We start from the raw sequence: 19,626 nt of genomic DNA, 5'->3' as shown, positions 1-19,626 counted from the left end.
ATTATGACTTTATTATCATAATAAAACGACTTTTATTCTCTTAAACTTCTGACTTTATTGTCATAATATTATGACTTTATTCTCATAATATTACAACTTTTTTTCATTAAGTTATGACTTTATTCTCGTAATATTATGACTTTATTCTCATAATAATGACTTTATTCTCTTAAACTTCTGACTTTATTCACATAATATTACAACTTTTTTCTCTTAAACTAGTGACTTTATTCTCGTAATATTATGACTTTATTCTCATAATAAGATGACTTTATTCTCTTAAACTTCTGACTTTATTCACATAATATTACAACTTTTTTCTCTTAAACTATTGACTTTATTCTCGTAATATAATGACTTTATTCTCATAATAATATGACTTTATTCTCTTAAACTTCTGACTTTATTCTCATAATATTATGACTTTATTATCATAATAAAACGACTTTTTTTCTCTTAAACGTTTGACTTTACTGTCATAATATTATGACTTTATTCTCATAATATTACAACTTTTTTTTCATTAAGTTATGACTTTATTCTCGTAATATTATGACTTTATTCTCATAATAATGACTTTATTCTCTTAAACTTCTGACTTTATTCACATAATATTACAACTTTTTTCTCTTAAATTAGTGACTTTATTCTCGTAATATTATGACTTTATTCTCATAATAATATGACTTTATTCTCTTAAACTTCTGACTTTATTCTCATAATATTACGACTTTTATTGTGAACTAAACCTGGAAACTCCTAGAGTCCCCGTGTTGCGAGAACGCAGCACAGCTGACGTCACAGAGACTGCATTTCTATTGGCCTGTCCCTACAAGCCCCGCCTCCTGCAGAGCACCATTAGCAAAACAGCTCCATGACTGTCACGTTGAACCAGAAACTTCAACACGACAGACGCAAAAATGATCAATTGGAAGGTAAATAAACTCACTTTGTTTTCTTTTATGGATATCTAACGCATGTTTTTTCATTACTGTAACAGCTGTTTCGTATTTGGTTCTTTTGTGATAAGGCTTAGGTCATTTGTTGTCATTGTTGTCTTTTTGCGACACTCCCATTGGAAATACGTTAAATTTAACCCTATGAATAGGTTGAGAATAACAGGTAAAGCAGTTGTAACAGTTAAAAAATAACTAAAATAAAAGCCACTTGATGGATTGTATGTATGCCGAATTAAAGAGTGTACTCTGGTGATTAGGACATGTCCTTAAATTTATCATGTGGTGTTTAAAATTGTCACATTTTTGGAAAAAAGTCTGAGATACGAAAAATGTGTATGGGACCTGGTACAACTACAAGCCCATGGCGCACATGATTTTGCAGCTGCTTCTCCATTTCAGCACCTCCCCTTTCTGTCTGACTAAATGAACTCCCACTTCCAAGTTGGACAGCTGGTGGATAAGAGAGGAGGAGGGGGAGACACATCTCCAGGATTCCTGAATGATCCAGAGCCTTCTTTTCCTTCTTTCATTTCCTATTGAGTTGTCACCTTGGCCAGGTCTCCCTTGGAAAAGAGGTTCTTAATCTCAATGGGACTAACCTGGTTAAATAAAGGTTAAAATAAAAGTAGTCAGTGGTAATGTTATGTCTGGAAGAAAAACAAATAATTAAAAGGAAACAGTTATGAAATCAGAGCAGCTGTTTAGGCAAAACAAATTCAAAGCTCTCCTCAAACATAAACTCTGTCTATCAGGGAATGAAATTAGCACCTGCCAAATAACAGGGTCAATGTTGGCTGTGGCAGGTAAAAATTTCAGGCCACGATGGCAGATTCCTTATATTAAGAAATATTATTTTTAAAAAGCAATTCCTAAATTAAAAATAGTAAAGGATTAAGGTTACATGATCCATATTTTTACAGTCTGTTACCACTGACTCAGTGTTTACTAGAGTGGACGAAAATATGGAGTATTGCAATATTATGTTTTGTGATACTGTATGTATCAATTCTCAAAAACTCTGTATTGAATTCTAATTAATAGTTTACATGCAAAGATTAACTCAGTCAATACTTTTTTATTTGTAAAGATATGCGCCGTCTGTGATAAATGCAAATGTAGATCCTACAATTCTGATAGCATAAAAAAGTAAACTTTTTTTTGCTCAGATTTTATGCATATGGCGGTGTGTTTTTATACTATGACAGTTTTCCTAAAATTAGATTTTTGTGTGGCTAGTAGAATTGTTCAGTGACCTGCCACAGTGGCACCAGAGGAAAAAACTTAATTTTAGACCCTGCTGTCTATCCTCAGGCTTTGGACAACGTCCCCGTCCTCCTGTACATCCTTGCCCTGAAGACGCTGCTGCTGTGTTTGGCGTTCGCCGGGGTGAAGATCTACCAGAGTAAGAAAGTAGAAAAGGCCCTGAAGAAGGAGCAGGATGAGAAGAGGAGGCTCGCCCAGCTGACCCAGGAGCTCATAGACAACAAGAAGGACGACTGATCTGAGGAGAGAGGCTGCTGTACACAGGTACTGCACTGTACATAGCCATACACTATTTGTTTAACAGGGATGCTTAAAGGTGCTATTGATAACATTGATACAATTCAGCCACTAGATGTCACATTCTCCCACCTCTGTTCCAATGCATTTACTTCACAACAAGTTGTTGCCAGGCACTTACCGTCAATCTCAGCCATTTATCCGGGTTTTTTTCACGCTAATTGATGACACAGAGATACCACGTGATACTAACGTCGTTTTACTATTGGCTCACACACCTTATTAGAAGTGGGGGAACCAAACCAGAGATAAACAAAACATTAATTATGATTAATTCACAATCATAATATTCTTTTTTTACAGGAAAAGCCATACTATTATTCAGCACCTTTCCAAAGGCTCTGTAAATGTATTATTATTTTTTTTTAAATATTCGTCTACATAAAAATGTTATCAATAAGACTTTTAAAACTGTTTTACAGGTAGTGGTGATTTCATTCATTATATTCCACATCCTTCAAATCTGCACCGAGGGGACACCAACACTTTGTAGAATATTCATGAGCTGCTAGTACTGCTACTTGCAGGAATATGAACATATATAATAATACTATGTGTGGATAGATGAGACTCATCTTTTCGATCAGAGTGGTAATTTTCAAAGAACATACGAGGTAAATCGTATGGACAGGTTATTGATTGTGATCCATCTCACTAACTTTCCTTCTCTCTTCTCCAGTGAAACATGTTACTGACCTGAGGAACAAGCCACTCTCTCCACATAATGGCCAGATGTCTGACTGTCGGCAACAGGAGGACCTTCCTGAGCTTGTTTGTGGTTCTGATACCAGTTTTATTTATATTATGTAAATGTTTCAGACGATTATAAAATGAACTTACAGTAGGGACTGTTTTGTCTTTTTTAAACAGTGATGAACTCTGTAAAAGAACCACAGCGGGCTCAGCACCGTATTGTCATTTCCCAAACATCCACTCCTCTTCTGCCTTGTTTATACATGCATCTGTGTATATCAACACTTGAAATAGCTTCACTTCCTACACCGGAATAGCGGTAGGGTCAGAGCTTGTCAAATCTGCTTATTTTTAAGAATACAGCATGGTATTTGTACTGTATTATTCATTGTACATTGTGAGCCAGCTTTGTGCCAATCTTTTGTAACTATATTAAATTGTTTGTTCGACACTACTATGTTGTTTTGCCTTCATTTCCCAGAATTCCTGGGGGGGAAAAAAGTCCAAATGGGTGCTCTTTATCTCTCATTAGTTTGTGTCCAGTGAAGTGCTTCTTTGGTTTTAAGCCAGAAGTGTCACCCTGAGTGCTTTTATTAGTCATAAACTCAGCTATAATAATGTGTTCCAGCATTACGGTCTATTTTATGTATTTATTGGTGAATAAAATATTTTTTTATTATACTATATATACAGTATATACTATATATACAGTATATACTCTTCTGCTTTGACATGTTTGCTCTGTTTTCAAAGCTCCGTCTCCATTGAATAAGCAGCAGTGCCCTCTGCTGTTTGTAAAAGAGAAGTGAAAAAGCTTACAGGTACTTGGCCTGACCCTGCTCAGCGTCCGAGATCAAACAATATCAGGTGTTTTTTTGTCTTTTTTATATACATACAAAATGTGTATATATCTTATATCAAAACAATATACAATATGTACAGGTATATATTACAAAATGATAACCCAAATAGTGCTGAACAATCAAAACTCAAATGTCTCGTAACAATCTTTTCAACACGATTAACAACCAAGGTGAAGTGAAACAAAATGTGACTTTTGACTTCATTTTGGTGTGTTAAATAAGATTTTTCTCTACCTGCCCTGACCCAACAGTTCTTTGTCTTTCTCCAGAGTTCATACCTGTTTGAACCAGCTGGACACCTGTTATCTCACCTATTCACCTGGATGCTGTATGAGAAGATGCTGTGGAGGATGTTTTTGGTGTAAGTTGTGGAATGCAACTACCGGTAAGTATATACTCCAGTACTGTACTTTTGTTACTTCTATGTGACATCTACTGTTGACCTGCTATCTCCCCCTAAAGACCCCCTGTACCCCCTCTACAAAAAGACAAGGGTCCTTAGCCTCAGCACCTTTACATTCACTGCTCATCAATATGAAGCGTTTGTGAGCTGCGTCAGTGCAGTGTCTATAATCTATGTCCTTGTCCTGAACAGAGGCCTGGTTCCTGTTGCTGACCACCTCTCGCTGGTTCGCTGTCCGTCTCCACGGCATCTGCTCCATCTTTGTTACCGTCACCACCTTTGGCCGCCTGCTGCTCAGAGACCGTAAGGAAGAATTTTAATCTTTTAATATTAAAGTGATAGTTTGGGTGTTTTGAAGTGGGGTTGTATGAGGTTCTTCTCCATAGTCAGTGTGTTATCTACAGTAGATGGAGTTTGGAGAGAAGCAGACAGGAGTACCAGCACAGGAGCAAAGCAATGTACTGCTGTGGACGGGGCCGGCAGCAAAACGCATTTTAGAAACATGAACAAAATCTCAATCAGTTTAAGTGTATGCTATATTTAGAATATAAGGAAGGCTCTGGAGGAGATCAGTATCCAATCAGCACACTCCAACAGTTGATCTTCTAGCTCTCATTGTGGTGTGCGTCAGGCAATCACTCACTCGGTGTTCCCTGCAGGTGCAGCTGAAGTCCGCGGTGGAGGAGCTGCCCGGGCAGTTGGAGACGGTTCTGGCCGAGTCGGGCTCCACCTTCAGCGTGGGCCAGAGGCAGCTGGAGTGTCTGGCCAGAGCCATCCTGAGGAAGAACTGCATCCTGGTCATCCACAAGGCCACGGCCAACGTGGACCCCAGGTACTGCTGACACAACTCACCTCATTGGCAAAAAATGCATGCAGTAGTACTGTGTACTCCGTTTTTATTCTTCCTATTAGTTTGTCTTCAAAGCTTCCTGCTGTAGCTGCTGGTCCTGCTGTAGCAAACGTGCAGTGAAAGCAAGTATGTTGGTGCTTTTAGATGTAGCTCTGATCTGCATGTTAGAAAAGGGAGGCATTTTTCATCTGGTAATTAGAACTGTATCAAAACATAGAACACCAAACCACATCGAACCACTAGTGCAGCAGATACAAACTCAAAAGATTACACCAACAAAAGCTTATTGTTCTTATCAAAGACTTTATTCATTTTACTCGTGGCTCAGGTAGTAAAATGCATTTCTTTAACATCTCTACCGTGTCTCTGCAGGACAGATGAGCTGATCCCTCATCGTCTCAACACCATCATAGACAGCGACAGGATACCGGTGAGTCCTCTTACTCATAGATTCTAGAAAAGACTACTTGTTTATCATCATAAAGGTCATAGTATGTCATGAAGTCATGTAGCGTTATTGCATAGAGCAGATTAGTAATCAATCATTACTTAATATCAAAATATGGATCTAGAATTTATAACTCAAAATTAGGAATCATAAACCCATGAATTGTCGTAAAATGTGAAGGAGAGTGATGACAGTCAGCAATCACAATTCACCCTTATATTCAATTCAATTATTTCATTTAGGATGGCACCCAATTTTGAAAAAAAACAAAACAGGGAAAACTTCAAAATTTCATATTAATCAATTGAGTCTCATAACCTCAGGGTTGCTATGGAGTTCTTGCGCATGGTGAACAGTGATTTTAGTTGTCCATATACACACAAATCAAGTAACCAAGTTCTTAATAAAATTAAATGTTTATTTGACTAACTACTTGACCGTACTACAAACAGAAAATAATTCAATAAATGATAAAACAAAAGGAATAAAATGAATAAAGGATAATTGAAGGAACACAGTTAATACAAAGACTACTCTTATAAAAAGTCATAGTAAAGTATGCCATAAAAAAGACATAGTTTATTATACATATAAAAATGTCATAAAAAGTCATAGTGTAGTATGTCAAAAAAATAGTCATATAGTATGTCAAAAAAATCATTAAAAAGTCATAGTGTAGTATGTTGAAAAAAAATTAATAGTATAGTATGTCAAAAAAATAATCATAGTATGGTATGTTGAAATAATTCATAAAAAAGTCATGGTGTAGTGTGTCGAAAAATAATCATAGTATAGTATGTCAAAAAAGTCATAGTATAGTATTTTAAGAAAATAATCCTACTACAGTATGTCCAAAAAAAGTTTTTAAAAAATAGCCATAATTTATTATGTCAAAAAATGTCATAAATACTCATAGTATAGTATGTCATAGTAACGAATTCCATAAAAAAAGTCCCAGTATAGTATGTCATAAAAATGTCATATACAAAAGTATACCATATAAAAAGTCATGGTATAATATGTCATAAAAAGACATGGTATAATATGCCATAAAATGTCATAAGTTTTATAAAATATAAAAATTTTAATTTATTGTTAAGTCTTGATGGTTGAGTCCCGTCCGGGAGTCCCGTCTGGGTCATAAAAAAATCATAATATAGTATGTAATAAAAAGTCATAGTACAGTATGTGTAAAAAAGTCATAGTATAGTATGTCAAAAAAAGGAATAATATAATATGTCGCAAAAATAAAAAACAGTCATAGTTGAAATAATTCATAAAAAAGTCATAGTATAGTGTGTCAAAAAAATCATAAAAAGTCATAGAATGTATTTAAAAAAATAGTCCTACAACAGTATGTCAAAAATAATTATAAAAAAAACATAGTATAATATGTCGCAAAAAAAAGTAAAAGAATAGTATGAAAAAAAAAAAATAGCCACAATATAGTATGTAAAAACAATCATTAAAAAGTCATTGTATAATATGTTGAAAAAAAGTCATGGTATAATATGTCGAAAAAAAGTTAATAGTACTGTATGTCGAAAAATAGTCGTAGTAGAGTATGTCAAAGAAATCATAAAAAAGTCATAGTATAGTATTTAAAAAAAATAGTCCTACTAGAGTATGTCCAAAAAAGAGAAAAAAACCAAAAAGTTATAGTATAGTATTTAAAAAAAAATATATTAAAAACAAAATAGTATAGTATGTCACAAAAAAAACATGTTAAGTGATAAGTATTATGTAACAATCATAAAAATGTCATAGTATAGTATGTAAACAAAGTCATTAAAGTCAGAGTATAGTACGCTTTTCCTGTGCGAGTATTTGTAGAAGTTACTCTGTGAATGTGATCATGGTTGTTGTTGTAGAAGCTTTTTTATAACTGTAATCATAGTTAGTGTTTTAGGCTCTGATGTTTGTGAATGTGATGCAATTCTCATGTCTTCCTTCTCTTCTTTTCTCCCCAGATGAGAGCAGAGTCTTCTGACCACGACTGAGGATGACTTTCTTCATCCACGTCTTCGTCGTCTTCTTCTTCTGCTGAATGAATGCAGACGGTGTACCCAGAAGGGTCGGAGGGGGTCATGCAGGAGAAATGCAGGGGTTTTTCAGGGATTTTTCACTAAATAAACACAAAAAAAAAAAAAAATACGCATTTTTGTGTTTCATAACATCTCCGTTCTATGTCTCCGAAAGCCCAGGAGGAGACGCACGTCTCATACTCCCTTCGGTACCTGACACTTACGCCCCCACTACCCCAGGGATTCGAACTCTAGTTCTTGTGTAACCACACAACCATCCAAACCGAATGTTCCGCCACCAACCCATCAATGCCAAGCACACTTGGACTGTTCTCCTGGTAACTTTGTCTTCGTCATTGTGGAAGTTAGATCTCAAAACTCACCACATAAGGATCGAACCCACAACCTCCTGTCTTCTAACCCAGCTTCTATCACTCTGAGCTATTGGTCTTAACACTCTTATGTATTGTTTTTGATCGTGTTTGACTTCTACATTTAGGATGTTGGTCCTTAAAACTCACCAGTGCACCACATAAGGATTGAACCCACAACCTTCAGTATTCCAACCTGGTATCCATCACTCTGAGCTATATGACCTCACTGGTCTCACTGGAGTAGTGTTTCTTTGTATATTTGACTTCTTTTTTGTGGAAGTTAGACCTCAAAACTCACTGCTCCTCATAAGAATCGAACCCATAAACTCCAGTATTCTAACTCATCTTCTATCACCCTGAGCTATCTGTCATAACACAAGTGATGCGTTTCTTGATGTGTTTGACTTCTTCATTTAGGATGTTGGACCTTAAAAGTCACTGCACTTCATAAGGATTGAACCCGCAACCTCCTGTTTTCAAACCAGTCTTCTATCACACTGAGCTATCTGCTCAGATACACTTCATCATTGTTTCGTCACATGTTTGACTTCATTTTGGATGTTAGACCTCAAAATTCACTGCACCACATAAGGGTTGAACCTATAACCTCAGGTCTTCAGACCAGCTCACCTGAGGTTATCAAGTAGCAGTCATATCAGCTCCTTATCCTGGTGAGCTATTCCTGAGTTGAACTTTTTTTTTTTCGTTCTCATATTTGTTGTTCACACTACCGAGGAGAAAACTTGGAGAATCTCAGGACTGGTGAGCTGGACAGGGGAGCCGGGATTGATCCTTTCGCTTGAGACTTTTAGACATCAGCATATCATCAGCATCGCTGTTGTTAGAGCCCACACACCGTGGAACGCTCTACCTGTTCAGATCAGACTGTTGTTTGCATTTTATTCTATTGTTGTTGTTGGTTTTATCTGCTGTATTTTCTGAAAAGCACTTTGTAACCTTACATTGTATTGTATTATTGTGTATTATTGTATTATATTGTAACATAATATAGATAAAATTCATTTTTATTGTTATTGACAGCAGAAACTCAACACATCTTACTAAAAACGCATCTGTTCTGACTGCACCTTGGCTCATAAAATAAAATAATTTAGAACAAAACACATCTTTCTCTGTCACTTATCGATTGTTGCTAAATGTGAAGCATTTCAGCGTATTTGCTGTACTTGATGAACTTGCATGATTCTTGCAATTTGCAATAATGGTAGTAGAAAAACTTTCATCCTCAAAACTTTGGATTTAGAAGACACTTGTTACGTCCCCCCCCGTTTAGGGTCCAGGGGATGGAGGGAGTAACAAAATACATTTTAAACCCATGAATGAGAGAGACTGGCCACAGGATCATGTGCAAAACAATTATACAATTTATTAAAAAAATGATCACAAGTTTACAAACACCAACGGAAAACTACTTTCTAACGGAAAGTGTGATGTAATTATACAATAAAATAAATAATAAAAAAAAATACTTTCAGCTTGGGCACTTCTCCGTTTTCCTGCTGTTTCATACTCCGCCCTGATTGCTGATCAGCTGTAGCCACGCACACTCATTCAATTCAATTCAATTTATTTTTTTATAGCGTCAAATCATAACAGAAGGTATCTCGAGACGCTTTATATATAGAGCAGGTCTTAGACCGTACTCTATAGTTTAGAGACCCAACAAGAGATCCCACCAAGAGCATTGCACCGGAGTGCGCTGTGGCCAGGAAAACCTCCCCGTTTAGCGGGTAGAAACAGAGAGCAGAACCGGGCTCTGGGTCGGTGGCCATCTGCCTCGACCGATCGTCCCTCACAGCTGCACAAGGAGAGAAAAAAAACAACACAACCTACCACTGCACGTAACAACACTTTAGAAAGTAACTTTACTTCACAATTGTGAAAAAAAGTCATAGTATAGTAGGTCGAAAAATTACATATTTTAGTAGATCTTGAAGATATTGTCACCGACCCGGGTGATTTATACGTGTAAGAAGTTACAAACAGTCCCTTTAAGTTGAGTACTCCCTGATTTTTCGCTGCCTCTATTGAGCAGGAGCTTTAATTTGAGTGCTTGCAGATTGGTTATTGCCTTATTTGTTTTATTGTATAATTACATCACACTTTCTGTTAGAAAGTAGTTTTCCCATGGTGTTTGTACACTTTTCATCATTTTTTGTTAATAAATTGTATAATTGTTTTGCACATAATCCTGTGGCCAGTCTCTCTCATTCCTGGGTTTAAAATGTATTTTGTTACTCCCTCCATCACCTGGACCCTAAACGGGGGGGACGTAACAAGTGTCTTCTAAATACAAAGTTTTGAGGATGTAAGTTTTTCTAGTACCATTATTGCAAATTGCAAGAATCATGCAAGAACATCAACTGCAGCAAATATGCTGAATTGCTTCACATTTAGCAACAATCAATAAGAGACAGAGAAAGATGTGTTTTGTTCTAAATTATTTTATTTTATGAGCCAAGGTGCAGTCAGAACACATGCGTTTTCAGTCAGATGTGTTGAGTTTCTGCTGTCAGTAACAATAAAAATGAGTTTTATGTATATTCGGTTACAATATAATACAATAATACACAATAATACAATACAATGTAAGGTTACAAAGTGCTTTTCAGAAAATACAGCAGATAAAACCAACAACAACAATAGAATAAAATGCAAACAACAGTCTGATCTGAACAGGTAGAGCGTTCCACGGTGTGTGGGCTCTAACAACAGCTATGCTGATGATATGCTGATGTCTAAACGTCTGAAGTGAAGGGATCAATCCCGGCTCCCCTGTCCAGCTCACCAGTCCTGAGATTCTCCAAGTTTTCTCCTCAGTAGTGTGAAGGACAAATATATGAGAACGAAAAAAAAAATGTTCAACTCAGGAATAGCTCACCAGGATAAGGAGCTGATATGACTGCTACTCAATAACCTCAGGTGAGCTGGTCTGAAGACCTGAGGTTATAGATTCGATCCTTATGTGGTTCAATGAATTTTGAGATCTAACATCCAAAATGAAGTCAAACATGCGACGAAACAATGATGAAGTGTATCTGAGCAGATAGCTCAGAGTGATAGAAGACTGGTTTGAAAACAGGAGGTTTTGGGTTCAATCCTTATGAAGTGCAGTGACTTTTAAGGTCGAACATCCTAAATGAAGAAGTCCAATACACCAAGAAATGCATCACTTGTGTTATGACAGATAGCTCAGTGTGATAGAAGACTGGTTTGAAAACAGGAGGTTGTGGGTTCAATCCTTATGAAGTGCAGTAAGTTTTAAGGTCCAACATCCTAAATGAAGAAGTCAAACACATCAAGAAACACACCACTTGTGTTATGACAGATAGCTCAGGGTGATAGAAGCTGAGTTAGAATGCTGGAGGTTATGGGTTTGATTCTTATGAGGAGCAGTGAGTTTTGAGGTCTAACTTCCACAAAAAAGAAGTCAAATATAGAAAGAAACACTATTCCAGTGTATCAGGTCATATAGCTCGGAGTGATGGATACCAGGTTTGAATACTGAAGGTTGTGGGTTCGATTCTTATAAGGTTCAGTAAGTTTTGAGGTCTAACGTCCACACTCCCAAAAAATTATATATATAATATATGTATATATATATATATATATATACATATGTTATATATATATATATATATATTTTATTTATTTATTATTTTCTTACATAGTACATATTTTATATAAAAATTGTGCAAATAAATAAAACTAAACAAACAAACACCCCTGTGCTCCACTCCACTTAGTACAGTCTGGCTCCCTCTTGTATTAATTCAATTGGATTCTTCTGCTTCCTGTTTGTCAGTCGGACCTTTGATTGGGAGGCACCGGAGCGCGTGCTTCAAACAGGTGAGACTAAAACAATTACAAACAATCCCACAACAACAACAATCACTAACCAGGGATGCAAACAACTCAACATGTTTAAACGAGGAGCGTCTTCACTGTTTGACAAATATTAGTAAAATAACTGATAACAGAACTCAGTAAGAGTTGCATTGATTGATTAATTGATTGATTGCATAGACCGGAAACAGCTGTGGGAACTTGGTGATTGTGCAACAGGCACTTTGAAATTTGACCTATTTTATATGAATGCAGTATAAATGTGTTTTTATTCTAAAATGGTGTATTTGAATATTTCATCATACTGGGGTCCCTAAACTGTCTTGAATTACATACATTGGGTATCACTGTGAAGCTGAGACTCTTGTGGATCCAATGAGTCCAACTGTATTCATGTGTGATGATGTTAGTCCCCATAGGAGACATTTCATTGTAGTGAGACCATTTTTTTTAAACTTGACCTCACTGTATAAAATGACCTGTGGTGACCTCTAGGATAATCACAGCCTCGTGAAACTTTACAACAACAAACTACAGACCTAGAGCATTCAAGCTTTCCTAGCTAGATTGACAATAAGGGGCTTTCTGAGCAGTTTACACATTAGAAGTGCTCGCCATCCAGTAGCCAAAAAATGCAATTCTTGCAGAAAAGATATTCACTGTACAAAGATAGATGACACAAAGATATTCACTGTAAAAAAGATATGTGACACAAATATATTCACTGTAAAAAAGATATGTGACACAAAGATATTCACTGTACAAAGATAGATGACACAAAGATATTCACTGTACAAAGATAGATGACACAAAGATATTCACTGTACAAAGATAGATGACAAAGATATTCACTGTAAAAAAGATATGTGACACAAAGATATTCACTGTACAAAGATGGATGACACAAAGATATTCACTGTAAAAAAGATATGTGACACAAAGATATTCACTGTACAAAGATGGCAAAGGGGGTTGGGGGGGTATGAGATGATAAGTTGAAAGGTGTTTTAATGATACCAGTATATTTATTTATCATGTAAATATATTTAACTTGCACTGTCAGTGATATAGGTCAGTAAGTTAAGTGTTGTTCTTGATCCCATTTAAGGGTCAACCATAGACCTTTGCACCCCCCCCCCCCCCCCCCCCCCCCCAACCCCCCCCCCCCCCACCCTGGCCTTGGGCGCAGGAACAGCTTTACCCTTCGCCCCCCCCCCTGACGGCGGTCCTGAGTCCCTCATGTGGCTCACAGGTGGACTGCAGATATAAATATTAAAAGCTTATGGAAGAAATTCTGCAAATGTATTTGGTGATCCTAATAAAATGTCCTGTCTTTGGGATTGACTGATGTACAGTATGCAGGCTGGACACTTGTGAAATGTGTTGAATCAGATGACAACAACCATAATGTGTGTGATAATAGTGATTTGAAATGGCTTTTTTTTTTCATGTGTCCTGCAGCTCGGAGTCCAGTGTTCTCCCACCTGTCGTCGTCTCTTCAGGGCCTGTGGACCATCCGAGCCTTTGGAGCAGAGGAGAGGTTCCAGAAAGCCTTTGATGCCCAGCAGGACCTGCACTCAGGTTCTCCTCAGCCTCAGCACCTTTACATTCGCTGCTCATCAATATCAAGTGTTTGTGAGCTGCGTCAGTGCAGTGTCTATAATCTATGTCCTTGTCCTTACAGAGGCCTGGTTCCTGTTGCTGACCACCTCTCGCTGGTTCGCTGTCCGTCTCCAGGCCATCTGCTCCATCTTTGTTACCGTCACCACCTTTGGCTGCCTGCTGCTCAGAGACCGTAAGGAAGAATTTTAATCTTTTAATATTAAAGGGATAGTTTGGGTGTTTTGAAGTGGGAGTACCAGCACAGGAGCAAAGCAATGCACTGCTGTGGACGGGGCCGGCAGCAAAACGGATTTTACAAACATGAACAAAATCTCTATCAGTTTAAGTTTATGCTATATTTAGAATATAAGGAAGGCTCTGGAGGAGGTCAGTATCCAATCAGCACACTCCAACAGTTGATCTTCTAGCTCTCATTGTTGTGTGCGTCAGGCAATCACTCACTCGGTGTTCCCTGCAGGTGCAGCTGAAGTCCGCGGAGGAGGAGCTGCCCGGGCAGTTGGAGACGGTTCTGGCCGAGTCGGGCTCCAACTTCAGTGTGGGCCAGAGGCAGCTGGTGTGTCTGGCCAGAGCCATCCTGAGGAAGAACCGCATCCTGGTCATCCACGAGGCCACGGCCAACGTGGACCCCAGGTACTGCTGACACAACTCACCTCATTGGCAAAAAATGCATGCAGTAATACTGTGTACTCCGTTTTTATTCTTCCTATTAGTTTGTCTTCAAAGCTTCCTGCTATAGCTGCTGGTCCTGCTGTAGCAAACGTGCAGTGAAAGCAAGTATGTTGGTGCTTTTAGATGTAGCTCTGATCTGCATGTTAGAAAAGGGAGGCATTTTTCATCTGGTAATTAAAACTGTATCAAAACATAGAACATCAAACCACATCGAACCACTAGTGCAGCAGATACAAACTCAAAAGATCACACCAACAAAAGCTTATTGTTCTTATCAAAGACTTTATTCATTTTACTCGTGGCTCAGGTAGTAAAATGCATTTCTTTAACATCTCTACCGTGTCTCTGCAGGACAGATGAGCTGATCCCTCATCGTCTCAACACCATCATAGACAGCGACAGGATACCGGTGAGTCCTCTTACTCATAGATTCTAGAAAAGACTACTTGTTTATCATCATAGTATGTCATCAAGTCATGTAGCGTTATTGCATAGAGCAGATTAGTAATCAATCATTACTTAATATCAAAATATGGATCTAGAATTTATAACTCAAAATTAGGAATCATAAACCCATGAATTGTTGTAAAATGTGAAGGAGAGTGATGACAGTCAGCAATCACAATTCACCCTTATATTCAATTCAATTATTTCATTTAGGACGGCACCCAATTTTGAAAAAAAAAAAACAGGGAAAACTTCAAAATTTCATATTAATCAATTGAGTCTCATAACCTCAGGGTTGCTATGGAGTTCTTGCGCATGGTGAACAGTGATTTTAGTTGTTTATACACACACAAATCAAGTAACCAAGTTCTTTATAAAATGAAATGGTTATTTGACTAACTACTTTACCGTACTACTAACAGAAAATAATTCAATAAATGATAAAGTCATAGTATAATATGTCAAAAATATCATAAAAAAGTCATGATTTAGTATGCATATAAAAATGTCATAAATAGTAATCGTATAGTATGTCATAGTACAGAATTCCATAAAAAAGTCACAGTAGAGTACGCTATAGTATAGTTTGTCATTAAATGTCACAAAAATGTCATACTATAGTATGCTATATTATAGTATGCCATAAAAATGTCATGGTATGTCACAATAAAGTCATACCCTTACCCTTCGCCCCCGCCTGACGGCGGTCCTGAGTCCCTCATGTGGCTCACAGGTGGACTGCAGATATAAATATTAAAAGCTTATGGAAGAAATTCTGCAAATTGATTTGGTGATCCTATTAAAATGTCTTTGGGATTGACTGATGTACAGTATGCAGGCTGGACACTTGTGAAATGTGTTGAATCAGATGACAACAACCATAATGTGTGTGATATTAGTGATTTGAAATGGCTTTTTTTTCATGTGTCCTGCAGCTCGGAGTCCAGTGTTGTCCCACCTGTCGTCGTCTCTTCAGGGCCTGTGGACCATCCGAGCCTTTGGAGCAGAGGAGAGGTTCCAGAAAGCCTTCGATGCCCAGCAGGACCTGCACTCAGGTTCTCCTCAGCCTCAGCACCTTTACATTCACTGCTCATCAATATGAAGCGTTTGTGAGCTGCGTCAGTGCAGTGTCTATAATCTATGTCCTTGTCCTGAACAGAGGCCTGGTTCCTGTTGCTGACCACCTCTCGCTGGTTCGCTGTCCGTCTCCACGGCATCTGCTCCATCTTTGTTACCGTCACCACCTTTGGCTGCCTGCTGCTCAGAGACCGTAAGGAACACTTTTAATCTTTTAATATTAAAGGGATAGTTTGGGTGTTTTGAAGTGGGGTTGTATGAGGTTCTTCTCCATAGTCAGTGTATTATCTACAGTAGATGGAGTTTGGAGAGAAGCAGACAGGAGTACCATCACAGGAGCAAAGCAATGCACTGCTGTGGACGGGGCCGGCAGCAAAACGCATTTTAGAAACATGAACAAAATCTCTATCAGTTTAAGTGTATGCTATATTTAGAATATAAGGAAGGCTCTGGAGGAGGTCAGTATCCAATCAGCACACTCCAACAGTTGAGCTTCTAGCTCTCATTGTGGTGTGCGTCAGGCAATCACTCACTCGGTGTTCCCTGCAGGTGCAGCTGAAGTCCGCGGAGGAGGAGCTGCCCGGGCAGTTGGAGACGGTTCTGGCCGAGTCGGGCTCCAACTTCAGCGTGGGCCAGAGGCAGCTGGTGTGTCTGGCCAGAGCCATCCTGAGGAAGAACCGCATCCTGGTCATCCACGAGGCCACGGCCAACGTGGACCCCAGGTACTGCTGACACAACTCACCTCATTGGCAAAAAATGCATGCAGTAGTACTGTGTACTCCGTTTTTATTCTTCCTATTAGTTTGTCTTCAAAGCTTCCTGCTGTAGCTGCTGGTCCTGCTGTAGCAAACGTGCAGTGAAAGCAAGTATGTTGGTGCTTTTAGATGTAGCTCTGATCTGCATGTTAGAAAAGGGAGGCATTTTTCATCTGGTAACTAAAACTGTATCAAAACATAGAACATCAAACCACATCGAACCACTAGTGCAGCAGATACAAACTCAAAAGATTACACCAACAAAAGTCTATTGTTCTTATCAAAGACTTTATTCATTTTACTCGTGGCTCAGGTAGTAAAATGCATTTCTTTAACATCTCTACCGTGTCTCTGCAGGACAGATGAGCTGATCCCTCATCGTCTCAACACCATCATAGACAGCGACAGGATACCGGTGAGTCCTCTTACTCATAGATTCTAGAAAACTGTACTTGTTTTTCATCATTAAGGTCATAGTATGTCATCAAGTCATGTAGCGTTATTGCATAGAGCAGATTAGTAATCAATCATTACTTTATATCAAAATATGGATCTATAACTAATAATTCAAAATTAGGAATCATAAACCCATGAATTGTCGTAAAATGTGAAGGAGAGTGATGACAGTCAGCAATCACAATTCACCCTTATATTCAATTCAGTTATTTCATTTAGGACGGCACCCAATTTTGAAAAAAAACAAAACAGGGAAAACTTCAAAATTTCATATTAATCAATTGAGTCTCATAACCTCAGGGTTGCTATGGAGTTCTTGCGCATGGTGAACAGTGATTTTAGTTGTTTATATACACACAAATCAAGTAACCAAGTTCTTAATAAAATTAAATGTTTATTTGACTAACTACTTTACCGTACTACTAACAGAAAATAATTCAATAAATGATAAAACAAAAGGAATAAAATGAATAAAGGATAATTGAAGGAACACAGTTAATACAAAGACTACTCATATAAAAAGTCATAGTAAAGTATGCCATAAAAAAGTCATAGTTTATTATACATATAAAAATGTCATAAAAGTCATAGTGTAGTATGTCAAAAAAATAGTCATATAGTATGTCAAAAAATCATTAAAAAGTCATAGTGTAGTATGTTGAAAAAAAATTAATAGTATAGTATGTCAAAAAAATAATCATAGTATGGTATGTTGAAATAATTCATAAAAAAGTCATGGTGTAGTGTGTCGAAAAATAATCATAGTATAGTATGTCAAAAAAGTCATAGTATAGTATTTTAAGAAAATAATCCTACTACAGTATGTCCAAAAAAAGTTTAAAAAAAATAGCCATAATTTATTATGTCAAAAAATGTCATAAATAGTCATAGTATAGTATGTCATAGTACCGAATTCCATAAAAAAGTCCCAGTATAGTATGTCATAAAAATGTCATATACAAAAGTATACCATATAAAAAGTCATGGTATAATATGTCATAAAAAGACATGGTATAATATGCCATAAAATGTCATAAGTTTTATAAAATATACAAATTTTAATTTATTGTTAAGTCTTGATGGTTGAGTCCCGTCCGGGAGTCCCGTCTGGGTCATAAAAAATCATAATATAGTATGTAATAAAAAGTCATAGTACAGTATGTGTAAAAAAGTCATAGTACAGTATGTCAAAAAAAGGAATAATATAATATGTCGCAAAAATAAAAAACAGTCATAGTATAGTATGTTGAAATAATTCATAAAAAAGTCATAGTATAGTATGTCAAAAAAATCATAAAAAGTCATAGAATGTATTTAAAAAAATAGTCCTACAACAGTATGTCAAAAATAATTATAAAAAAAACATAGTATAATATGTCGCAAAAAAAAGTAAAAGAATAGTATGAAAAAAAAAAAAATAGCCATAATATAGTATGTAAAAACAATCATTAAAAAGTCATAGTATAGTATGTCGAAAAAATAGTCATAGTACAGTATGTGGAAAAAAATCCTTAAAAAGTCATAGTATAGCATGTCAAAAAATATAGTCATATAGTATGTCAAAAAAATCATAAAAAGTCATAGTATAGTATGTCAAAGAAATAGGGATAGTATAGTATTTAAAAAAAATAGTCCTACAACAGTATGTCAAAAATAATTATAAAAAAAACATAGTATAGTATGTCGCAAAAAAAATCATTAAAAAAAAGAATAGTAAGTAAAACAAAATAGCCATAATATAGTATGTAAAAACAATCATTAAAAAGTCATAGTATAGTATGTCAAAAAATATAGTCATAAAGTATGTAAAAAAAATCATTAAAAGTCATTGTATAATATGTTGAAAAAAAGTCATGGTATAATATGTCGAAAAAAAGTTAATAGTACTGTATGTCGAAAAATAGTCGTAGTAGAGTATGTCAAAGAAATCATAAAAAAGTCATAGTATAGTATTTTAAAAAAAATAGTCCTACTAGAGTATGTCCAAAAAAGAGAAAAAAAACAAAAAGTTATAGTATAGTATTTAAAAAAAAATATATTAAAAACAAAATAGTATAGTATGTCACAAAAAAAACATGTTAAGTAATAAATATTATGTAAAAAAAAAAAAAGCCGTAGTATAGTATTTTCTTTGTATAGTATGTAAACAAAGTCATTAAAGTCAGAGTATAGTACGCTTTTCCTGTGCGAGTATTTGTAGAAGTTACTCTATGAATGTGATCATGGTTGTTGTTGTCGTAGTATTTATAGAAGTTACTCTATGAATGTGATCATGGTTGTTGTTGTTGTAGTATTTGTAGAAGTTATTCTATAACTGTTGTTTTAGGCTCTGATGTTTGTGAATGTGATGCAATTCTCATGTCTTCCTTCTCTTCTTTTCTCCCCAGATGAGTGCAGAGTCTTCTGACCACAACTGAGGATGACGGACTTTCTTCATCCACGTCTTCGTCGTCTTCTTCTTCTGCTGAATGAATGCAGACGGTGTACCCAGAAGGGTCGGAGGGGGTCATGCAGGAGAAATGCAGGGGTTTTTCAGGGGTTTTTCACTAAATAAACAC

At 36.6% G+C, this 19,626-nt stretch overlaps 2 protein-coding genes across 2 annotated transcripts; both read left to right on the top strand.

The window, feature by feature from the left end:
• Nucleotides 1–795: 795 nt before the first annotated feature.
• LOC119483696 (small integral membrane protein 11A-like) lies at nucleotides 796–3,666 on the top strand. The gene is made up of 3 exons (XM_037762073.1): nucleotides 796–935; nucleotides 2,271–2,486; nucleotides 3,199–3,666. Exons 1-2 carry the CDS (start codon nucleotides 921–923, stop codon nucleotides 2,457–2,459), a joined length of 204 nt encoding a protein of 67 aa, XP_037618001.1. The 5' UTR covers nucleotides 796–920; the 3' UTR covers nucleotides 2,460–2,486; nucleotides 3,199–3,666.
• A 12,033-nt stretch (nucleotides 3,667–15,699) lies between these two features.
• LOC119483693 (cystic fibrosis transmembrane conductance regulator-like) lies at nucleotides 15,700–19,626 on the top strand. Its single transcript, XM_037762068.1, has 6 exons — nucleotides 15,700–15,835; nucleotides 15,940–16,050; nucleotides 16,407–16,579; nucleotides 16,660–16,723; nucleotides 16,970–17,027; nucleotides 19,456–19,626. Exons 1-5 carry the CDS (start codon nucleotides 15,703–15,705, stop codon nucleotides 16,981–16,983), a joined length of 495 nt encoding a protein of 164 aa, XP_037617996.1. The 5' UTR covers nucleotides 15,700–15,702; the 3' UTR covers nucleotides 16,984–17,027; nucleotides 19,456–19,626.

The sequence above is a fragment of the Sebastes umbrosus genome, chromosome 24 (assembly GCF_015220745.1).
Source record: "Sebastes umbrosus isolate fSebUmb1 chromosome 24, fSebUmb1.pri, whole genome shotgun sequence".
NCBI classification, from domain to species: Eukaryota; Metazoa; Chordata; class Actinopteri; order Perciformes; family Sebastidae; genus Sebastes; species Sebastes umbrosus.
This window is presented reverse-complemented; position numbering and strand designations above follow the sequence as displayed.